This window comes from Rhodamnia argentea, chromosome 9, assembly GCF_020921035.1.
Source record: "Rhodamnia argentea isolate NSW1041297 chromosome 9, ASM2092103v1, whole genome shotgun sequence".
NCBI classification, from domain to species: Eukaryota; Viridiplantae; Streptophyta; class Magnoliopsida; order Myrtales; family Myrtaceae; genus Rhodamnia; species Rhodamnia argentea.
In genome coordinates this window covers 5,333,269-5,342,504 of record NC_063158.1, presented here as the reverse complement: position 1 = coordinate 5,342,504, position 9,236 = coordinate 5,333,269, and the positions used below count along the sequence as shown (strand labels likewise).

Genomic DNA, 9,236 nt, shown 5'->3' with positions numbered 1-9,236 from the left:
GGGTCGGGTTTAGGGCTGCGAGAAGCAATGAGCTTTCAGGATCTCGAGGCCGGTCGGGGGACGGGATCGAGGCGGGAGCTCGGCAATGGCAGGCAGGACGCCACGCAAGCCGTCGTCTCCGGCGTCTTCCAGATCAACACCGCCGTCAACACCTTCCAGCGCCTCGTCAACACCCTCGGCACCCCCAAGGACACCCCGGAGCTCCGCGAGAAGCTGTGAGTCCCTCCGATTCGTTCCATTTTTAACAATTCTGGTGGTTGGCGCCGCGTACCGAGGCGGCCATGTGTAAAATGATCATTAAGGGTCGAGTGGTTGTTTTGTTTTGTCTTTTCGTACTGTAAGTGAATTTTTGGATTTCGTTTGAGTCTAATGTGTCGAGTTCTGTAAATGTAGTGTCGTAGGGGGTTTAGTTTATCGTTTTGTAAGCGTGATTGTGCATGAGGTTTCGGTTGAATTTGTTGGCTACTTTGATAAAGGAGGAGTAGGATGTTGTACACCCAGAATATGTGTGATTATCGCACAATTTGTTGTTCCAATAGTCCTTAGCCGTGCTTTAATAATTTTTGAAACTGCTGTTCGAAGCTATTTCAACATTCGTTGCTTCATTGCGCAGCATTCATTCTCACATGCTTGCGAAGAGTCGATATTGGTTGTACGCCTTGGTGTTAAGAAGTTTTTTTTTTTCGTCCCGAATCTACAGGCACAAAACAAGGCTACATATTGGACAGTTGGTGAAGGATACATCAGCTAAGCTTAAACAAGCCAGTGAAACAGATCATCATGCTGGAGTAAGCGTAAGTTCCCTCGAACACTTCGCCGATGGCATGAAAGAATCAATGATTCGTGATTGGATAGCCATTTCTTCCTAGTTAGTCGTCTTCATTGTTGAGCACTCCTACATTCAAATGTCAACGTGGGAAATTGGATATCTTTCTTTGCTTGCAGCCCAGCAAGAAGATTGCAGATGCCAAACTGGCAAAAGATTTTCAGGCAGTTCTTAAAGAGTTTCAAAAGGCTCAACGGCTTGCAGCTGAGAGAGAAACAGCATATGCACCGTTTGTTCCCCAGGCAGTACTTCCTTCAAGGTAACTTTTTCAGGATGGTTCAGTCTGTAAGATCTTTTCGCTTCTTCATCTTTTTTCCTTTTAGTTTCCTAATTCCATCTTAAATGTGTTTCGACTAACTGACTGCAGATCATGAATAAGTGGTCGATTTCTTTGCAAGAAATAACAATTACTTTTACTCCCGCTTTTTTAATGCTTTTCCCTTAGACCTGCCGCACACTGTTAATTTATGAGCTTTTTCATTTTTATGGATGCAGCTATACAGCCAGCGAGATTGATGTCAGTTCAGGTAGCAGTCCAGAACAGCGGGCCCTTCTAGTCGAATCCCGAAGGTTATGTCTGCAAATTTTTCTTGTTCCCGCTTTCTTGTATCAATGCTTAAAACTTTACTGTTTGGTACATATATGGTTCGATCTGATTAAGCCTTGTGATGTAACTTGTAAGTAAGGCATTAGCTTTATGATGCTTTTATGGGGTAGTTTTATGTTCGCTCATCAGGACTGTCTCTTCTTCCCTTTTTATGTTTACCCTGCCTGTTCATCTCACAGAATTTCCTCAAGTTTTCATTCAGTCCATCTGCTTAACCTCGTCAACCTCGTCATTTGATTAGAAAATACGCCATGTTGATATATTTTTGCTGACATCTAGTACAAGTGGATCTACATTGAAAGATATCAAATTGAAATACCGCATATTGATAGTGAAGAAAATTACTTGTCAGTTAGTTTTTGTGGTATATTGCTTTTCTACTAGCTGGAGTGCGCATTACTTGGGATGCTTTTCAGTGTGGCAAAGTTTTGAACTATTTGTTGTGACCTATCTCGCAGACAAGAAGTCCTGCTTTTGGATAACGAGATCGCCTTCAATGAAGCTATTATTGAGGAAAGAGAACAGGGAATCCAAGAAATCCAGAACCAAATTGGCGAGGTGAATGAAATTTTCAAAGATCTCGCTGTCTTGGTTCATGAGCAAGGGACCATGATTGGTAAGCTATGGTGTTTTCTTAGAATCTTGGACTTCTTAGTTCTGTGGCCTGGTTGACTAATAAATTTTAACCAATTGATCATGACAGATGATATTAGCTCCCACATCGATAATGCTCAGGCTGCAACTTCTCAAGGAAAGACCCAACTCGCAAAAGCGGCGAAGACTCAACGGTCAAATTCATCTCTGGTAATTCAAGATGGCAATCTTGCTTCGCATATCAGACTTAAAAAAAAAAAAGGAACATTTCGATGCACTAAAGCACTATGGCGGGGCTTCACTATGGCGGGGCTTCATCTGACATGATCTTTCATCTGTTTCCAGTCTAATTGTCTCATATATTAGAAAACTATATGAGTATACCGGTTGATACTAAAGCGTATTTGGCCTAAGTTTTGGTCATCTCTTCTTTGTGGATGAATGACGCTGTTGCATTCACCATCTGCTATCATATGTTGCCTTTATTTTTCCTGTCAGCGCATGCAGCCGCTTGTGCTGACAAAAACCATCTTGTGATCCTTGCTAAGTGTGCTACTGAGATCCATGATATCATCTTAACTTCCATTCTTTTTGCCATGCAGGCTTGTTTGCTTCTGGTGATATTTGGGATTGTGCTTCTCATTGTGATCATAGTACTGGCGGCTTAATCAGGATTTAATGACACAAAAAAAATCAGGATTCAGTAATCCCGGTGGTTTGTTGTGCAAACTGTACTGATCTGCTTCAGAAGGCCGTAACAAGATGGTCATCTCCCTGCACGTCTCTCGAATCACGGCCTTTGTGTGACTCCATGGTTGAATGGATCATGATCCTTCAATCACATTTTGGGTATATAAATATCGGCTTTTGTCTTGGGCTCATTTTTTTCCTTTTTTTCGCTTTCTTCTTTCCTGTTGCTTTCCCGGAGATGGGTGGGCGGCTCTCGCTTTTGGTGTTGGTCGGGTCTTGAATGAGGGTCTCGGGACTCTGCGTGCTGTGCTATGTTGTATAATTTTTCCTTTTTCTTTTGAAAAGATATGAGATTTACTGATTCTTTTCCGGTCTTATGGTGAATGATAACTAGAAGGAATTTACGCACCCGAGTTGTTTCTATGATATTTCCTTTTTCTACCTGCGACTTTCTGGTCCGACGTACATCTATACAAGCATCGAGCAATAGAGATCGAACACTCTCCTCTCTGCATTTGCATCCATTTGATAGAATTGCTGTAAGATACAGTGAAAGTCCCGTACAAGCACAGCCATCTGCAGATGCTTCTTCGGGCAAAATTTTGGTAATGCGTTCTGTCAAATTGAAGTAACTGATAAGCACAATCTTTTCGTGCCTGTGAAGGATATTTGCATGTTTATTTTATGTAGATACCACGAGCTAAGCACGGTTTTTGCATGGTGAATGCCCATCCGCTTTAGTACGCGAGAAGAGAACCGACGGAGACAACCAACCAGACCTGTCGCTGGCTATGTTAAAATGCAGCTTTCTGTTAGGCAAGCATCATCTGTCGGACGCCGTCGCTCGAACGGTTAAGAGCCGTTGCTTCAGCCGAATTTTGCTTTTTCCAGGTCGCTTTCGACATTGACATTTCCTTGTTCCGTCGAGTTTCGTAGACCATAATCAAGCGAAAGGAATGGATTGCAAGACTTGCCCAAACCGTAAAATCCCATCAATGATCACCAATCATAGGGGACCCAGACGAGATCTTTAAGCGGAAAGGTTATGAAATTTTCTGCAGCAAGTGGAAGCTGAAGGAATGAAATGACCCTTTCAAGCCGGCAAAATCAGCTTCTTGAAGAGGGTTGAAACAAGGTTCCGAAAGCATTTTTTAGAGACCAATTTCTTCTTCCTTGCACGACACATCCTCCGAAGGTTCTCTCAGAGAGTAGGGCACTCGCCTTGTACCTCGCCTTTAACAGATACAACAGAATATGCTTCTTTGTCTCTCAGCAAATTCAGCACCCACCATACATACCTTTTCTCATTGAAACAGCTCGACTCAAACTTTAGATCATTCTTTGGTGCAACGATGGGAAATTGCCTGACTCTCTCGTCGACGACCGGTTCCCAAAGAAAAGGCGCTCCTCCCATCGAGACCGCTTTCAAGTTTCCTTCACCATTGCCAGCTTGGCCACCTGGTAAAATTTTCTTCTTCCATTGACAGTATCAGACACTTTTCTGCTCACAACATATGTGTAAACGTGGACATGTAGATAAGCGGTCCGTTACTTCATGCTTTCGCAGGCACAGGTTTTGCACTTGGTACTATCGACCTGGGAGGGCTAGTGGTGTCCCAAGTATCATCTCTGAGCAAAGTTTGGGCTGCTCATGAGGGAGGGCCAGACAATCTCGGGGCGACATTCTTCGAACCTTCGAAACTACAAGAGGGATTCTTCATGCTTGCTTGTTATGGACAAGCTAATAACAAGCTTCTTAATGGATGGGTTCTTGCAGGGAAGGACGGTTCATGTGGGGCTCTTCAGAAGCCAATAGATTATACTTTGGTTTGGAGCAGCGAATCCTTGAAAATCAAGCGAGACGGGGATGGCTACATCTGGCTTCCCGTGGCCCCCGAAGGTTATAAAGCCGTGGGACATGTGGTCACGAGGTCACCAGAGAAGCCGCCCCTTGACAAAGTCCGATGCGTTCGATCGGACTTCACCGACCATTGCGAGACGGATTCATGGATCTGGGGGCCTGGCGAGTCGAGCGATGCGAGCAGTTTCAATGTGTATGGCTTGAGACCGGAAACTAGAGGAACACAAGCTTTGGGCGTATCTGTTGGTACTTTCATTGCCCAAAATGGTGATGATGATTCCCCTCTTGCTCTATCATGTTTGAAGAACAACAACCCCAATCATACATCCTCTATGCCTAACATTAGCCAAATTCAGGCACTGTTTCAAGCTTACTCTCCGTTTGTGTACTTCCATCCCGACGAAACCTACTTGCCATCTTCAGTCAGCTGGTTTTTCAGCAACGGGGCTCTGTTATACAAAAAGGGCGATGAGTCTAACCCTGTTGCAGTCGAACCCAACGGCTCAAACCTCCCACAAGGCGGCTCAAACGATGGTGCCTACTGGCTGGACCTCCCAGAGGACCAAGCAGCCAAAGAGAGGGTGAAGAAAGGAGACTTACAGAGCTTCCAAGCTTATGCACACGTTAAACCAATGTATGGCGCGACTTTCACGGACATAGCGCTATGGCTGTTCTACCCTTTCAACGGCCCGGCTAGGGCAAAGGTCGAGTTGATCACTATCCCATTAGGGAAGATAGGTGAACATGTCGGTGACTGGGAGCACGTGACCTTGAGGATCAGCAATTTCACGGGTGAGCTGTGGGAGGTCTATTTCTCACAGCACAGCCATGGAACATGGGTCAATGCTTCAGAGCTGGAGTTCCAGAGCGGGAACAGATTTGTGGCCTATGCTTCCTTGAATGGTCATGCTTCGTACCCAAAGCCGGGGCTAGTTTTGCAGGGCAGTGGAGGAATCGGGATCAGGAACGACACAGCCAAGAGCAAAATGGTCGTGGACACGGGAGTTGCGCACTCACTAATTGCAGCCGACTATCCGAGCGCATCTATAAGTTTGCTGCCATGGGTCAACTATCTAAGGGAATGGGGTCCTAAGATTGCTTATGATACTGCAGTGGAGTTAAAGAAGGTGGAGCAACTATTGCCCGGAAAGCTTAAATCGGCATTCGATCATTTGGTGAAGAGTCTGCCAAGCGAGGTGTTGGGGGAGGAAGGGCCTACAGGTCCTAAAGCTAAGAGCAACTGGGGTGGTGATGAAGTTTGAGGATTAACCTGACTGCAGCTCACATAGAAAGGATCGAGGCAGATGCATAAGTTTTTTATGGCAAATTTCCGCCGCAAGTATAAATTTTAAAGCACATATTGTTCTTATCCAGTCGATACCTGTGGCACACTCGAGTTATTCACCCATTTGTTAATAGATTGCAAGTTATTTTAGCACAATGGCTTGACTTCGAAATCAATACTATTGAAAGAAAGTTTCCAATTCAACAGAAATACATTATACAGACATTTAAATGAGATTCAGTTCCCCGGGAAACTGGAATTCACTCGAGAATTTAACAACAATATGTAGGTTCGACCATAAAAAAAAGTGCTCATCAACTAACAAAAAGTTATGATCTAGAAAAACACAGAAGAAAAAACCTCCAGAAACTAAATCCAACACAAGTCAGTTACTTGTTAATCAAAAGCTTATCTGTAACTATCATATGAAAACGGTCACCATCCTTCGAAATCACAGAGCCACTTTAAATCACATCTCCAGACGAGAGGGCACCAGGAAGAAGCCCAAAGTATGCGTATGTCCGCCACCGAACCGGCACTGATTATTCTAACTGACAAAGGGGAAGCAATAACAGATATGAAAGGGATGATTTGACGAGTGCTAAAAACTGCCCAAAAAGAGAAACACGAATGCTTATCTTCTTGCTTTGTTTTAGAACCTAATCTTGGACAACGGGAGAGCCACTCTAAAAATCCCAATCGAGATCATTCCCATTTGTTATCAGATGTCAGATGGCACATTTGTTGTGTGAGCTCATCCATATGCTGAGCTTTGTCCCATCCATTTTCCACTGGCTGCATATCCTCGTCTGTTGAGTTACCTTCTATTAAAGTTGATTCAATCTTCCCAAGCACTGGGCTTTGTACGAGAAGATCGTCCCAAAGGGAAGAATTCTCCAGCAAAGCATCAATATCAGGATCAGGAGAGAGATCGCCAATATCTACCGATATTGATGCATTGAATGAATCGGGATCCAAGAAAGCACCGGTTCCTGAATCAGTTTCCGCTTCACCCTCACCAGCAGTATCTGGAATCCCATCTTGCATCATATCTGGCAATGGAGAGAGCTCAGGCAAAATCACATCTTCCTTGCCAATTAAGGCAGCCTGACAATCTCCTGTTCCACCAGGCAAACTCACAGCAGGAATCTCACCTAGAGTCGCCCTTTGAGATCGGCCAGTTTCAGGGGATTTTTGCACTTCAGTTGTGATGGCTGAGGGCCTGTTACCCGAGACACCCGATGCTATAGGCATATATGATAAATGCTCCGAAGTCTGTGGCACCTCCTGCAGAGCTGCTCCAGATACGTGACTCGAAGAACTTCTGCTGTTAGATAAAGATAATCCATCACTGATCGGGAAACTGTCTGACGTTGCATCACAAGATTCTCCATGAGGAGAAGCATCCAGTCCCATGATCTGCCGCAGCATAACCTTAGATGCCTCATTCATTGGAGGGTGACATCTAACAATCTGCCCATCCGAAGCAACGGTATCCTCATTCTCAGACACATCATCCTGCTTAAGCCTTCGCTTTTTGTTGCCTTCAGTTATTCGCCTGTTGTTCTCATTCTGCTGTTGTACAAACTGAACCATTAATGCAGGGCTCTGAACTGCCTTTGCCAGGAATGACATCATCTGCTGCTGCCGCAGCTCCATCCTGTGAAGAAGTTTGACCGTCGCTTGTAATTGCTTCTCGGTAGCCTGCTGTTGTTGCCTCAACCTTACAATCTCCAGCATAAGCACATTCTTGTCTCTTTTGAGCCTCTCAACCTCTTCCTCAAGCCCGAACTTTCCAACCTCCACACAAGCACTGGCTGATTTACAATGTAGTTGCTGTGTCAGCTGATGAACGTGTCCATGAGCAGGTTTTCGTCTATTTATACTCCTAAGCAGGTGTTTCTGACCCCTCAGAAAGCCCTCATTGGCAAACTCCCACCGATCTGGATCGACTTTTCTGAAACCCTGTTTGACAGATGCAGCATAGTACAAAAGCAGTACTAGTTGGGGATGAAGCAGTGATAAAAAAAAAAAAAAGGCACTTCCAAAAATATGAAGGAAAGCAATATCTGAATTAATAGGTTGCATGCAAAAGACATAGACCGAGGCAATATAGTGTCGTGGTACACAAGGCCCAAAATCATGGGAACTCTAGGGAGTGCACACTGCGCATGCTCGTATGCTTTTGGAAATAATTTTTTGTGACTAAAAACTGAAACCTCCAAGTCATAGTGACCAGTAATTACAGGGAAAAAAGGGGTGAAAGCAGACAAGTGATTAATGCACAACAAGAGATTGTGAAAAATTTAAGAATCGCACCAAAACGCACGGAAAATAACCCGAAAGAATAGATCTTCGTGTTGAACTTCTGACTTTCTCAACGCGGCAATATTTAGGTTAGTAACCAACTAAGAATCCTAACATAACAACCTTAAACTCAGGTTGGAGGAACAACTTCTTGATCTCTTTACTTTCCAATTAATCAACCTTCTGCTCTACTTGTTTGCTGAGAAAAGCAGAGACAAGAATTAGCAGATATGCATGTCCCAACACAGTTCGTCGACTTCCCACTTACAAATTTCTCCCATCAATTCATCAAAGACGGCGTCTACAACACTAGAAACAGAAAAATTCCATACTCCGAGATTGTTCTCACCAGTATCAACAGAAAACGTGACCACCAAGACACACCAGGAAAGGCTTAATAAGCAAAATAGACAACCACAGAGAAATGTTCACAATTCTTAGCTAACCACACACAAAAGCAAAACCAAACAAAAGATCCTCTTTCAACACTCCAAACCCAACCCATCCTATGGGAACCAAATTTGGGGGAAAGAAAAGAAAGCAGCGAACTTCATGAAAACCCAGAAGAAGAAATTAAAAAATCGCGTACGTAAGTGTTGAGCTGCCTGACGAAGCTGGAGAAGTTGTTGTGCTTAAAGAACTTGGGCAGAAGTTCTCGGGCGAACTCGGGCGGGTTCCACACCACGAAGCTGTTGTTGTCGGGTCCCCACGACACGACCGCGTCCGTCGCCGGGTCGTCCACAATATCGTACGTCTTGCTTAGGAACGGCGGCGGCGGCGTGCCGTTGCTGGGGTCATTCATCGGAGCCGGAGGCGACCCCTCCCCCCGCTGAGAGTCTCCGACGCTGTCTTTCACAGCGTCCATTTCCACAGAGAGAGAGAGAGAGAGAGAGAGTCTAGTGCTAAAGAGGAGGCAGGGATGGAAACATATGGGGTGGAAGTCAAAGACTGAACTTTTATTGCCGAGAGTGAAGAAGAAGAAGAAGAAGAAGAAGAAGAAGACGAAGCAGAGAAACGATTTCGTTCAGGAGGAGAAGGAAACCAACCAGGACGCAAGAATGGAGAG

General features: G+C 44.6%; 3 protein-coding genes across 5 annotated transcripts; 2 read left to right on the top strand and 1 right to left on the bottom strand.

Moving 5' to 3' along the window:
* LOC115737090 (syntaxin-22-like) lies at positions 1-3,076 on the top strand. The gene is made up of 7 exons (XM_030669065.2): positions 1-215; positions 701-794; positions 946-1,085; positions 1,322-1,396; positions 1,892-2,049; positions 2,137-2,237; positions 2,630-3,076. Exons 1-7 carry the CDS (start codon positions 28-30, stop codon positions 2,693-2,695), a joined length of 822 nt encoding a protein of 273 aa, XP_030524925.1. The 5' UTR covers positions 1-27; the 3' UTR covers positions 2,696-3,076.
* A 587-nt stretch (positions 3,077-3,663) lies between these two features.
* LOC115737067 lies at positions 3,664-6,019 on the top strand. 3 transcript variants are annotated; one of them, XM_030669027.2, is made up of 3 exons: positions 3,666-3,852; positions 4,068-4,178; positions 4,285-6,019. In XM_030669027.2, the coding sequence occupies exons 2-3, from the start codon at positions 4,070-4,072 to the stop codon at positions 5,838-5,840; spliced, it is 1,665 nt and encodes a 554-aa protein (XP_030524887.1). In that variant the 5' UTR covers positions 3,666-3,852; positions 4,068-4,069; the 3' UTR covers positions 5,841-6,019. The 3 variants fall into 3 exon arrangements, with proteins under 3 accessions (XP_048140840.1, XP_030524887.1, XP_030524885.1); XM_048284883.1 differs by having other exon boundaries at positions 3,664-4,178; positions 4,291-6,019; XM_030669025.2 differs by having other exon boundaries at positions 3,666-4,178.
* Positions 6,020-6,213: 194 nt separating this feature from the next.
* Positions 6,214-9,236, bottom strand: LOC115737068 (heat shock factor protein HSF8-like). Its single transcript, XM_030669028.2, has 2 exons — positions 8,760-9,236; positions 6,214-7,828 (listed from the first exon to the last, which is right to left on the bottom strand). Exons 1-2 carry the CDS (start codon positions 9,033-9,035, stop codon positions 6,569-6,571), a joined length of 1,536 nt encoding a protein of 511 aa, XP_030524888.1. The 5' UTR covers positions 9,036-9,236; the 3' UTR covers positions 6,214-6,568.

Bases quoted from the DNA above. Each gene is read 5' to 3' on its own strand.
- LOC115737067 (XM_030669027.2), top strand. From the start codon at position 4,070: ATGGGAAATTGCCTGACTCTCTCGTCGACGACCGGTTCCCAAAGAAAA. The intron at 4,179-4,284 runs GTAAAATTTTCT...ATGCTTTCGCAG, and splicing joins ATTGCCAGCTTGGCCACCTG to GCACAGGTTTTGCACTTGGT.
- LOC115737090 (XM_030669065.2), top strand. From the start codon at position 28: ATGAGCTTTCAGGATCTCGAGGCCGGTCGGGGGACGGGATCGAGGCGG. The intron at 216-700 runs GTGAGTCCCTCC...CCGAATCTACAG, and splicing joins CCGGAGCTCCGCGAGAAGCT to GCACAAAACAAGGCTACATA. The intron at 2,050-2,136 runs GTAAGCTATGGT...TGATCATGACAG, and splicing joins TGAGCAAGGGACCATGATTG to ATGATATTAGCTCCCACATC.
- LOC115737068 (XM_030669028.2), bottom strand. From the start codon at position 9,035: ATGGACGCTGTGAAAGACAGCGTCGGAGACTCTCAGCGGGGGGAGGGG. The intron at 7,829-8,759 runs GTACGCGATTTT...TCTGTCAAACAG, and splicing joins TCAGGCAGCTCAACACTTAC to GGTTTCAGAAAAGTCGATCC.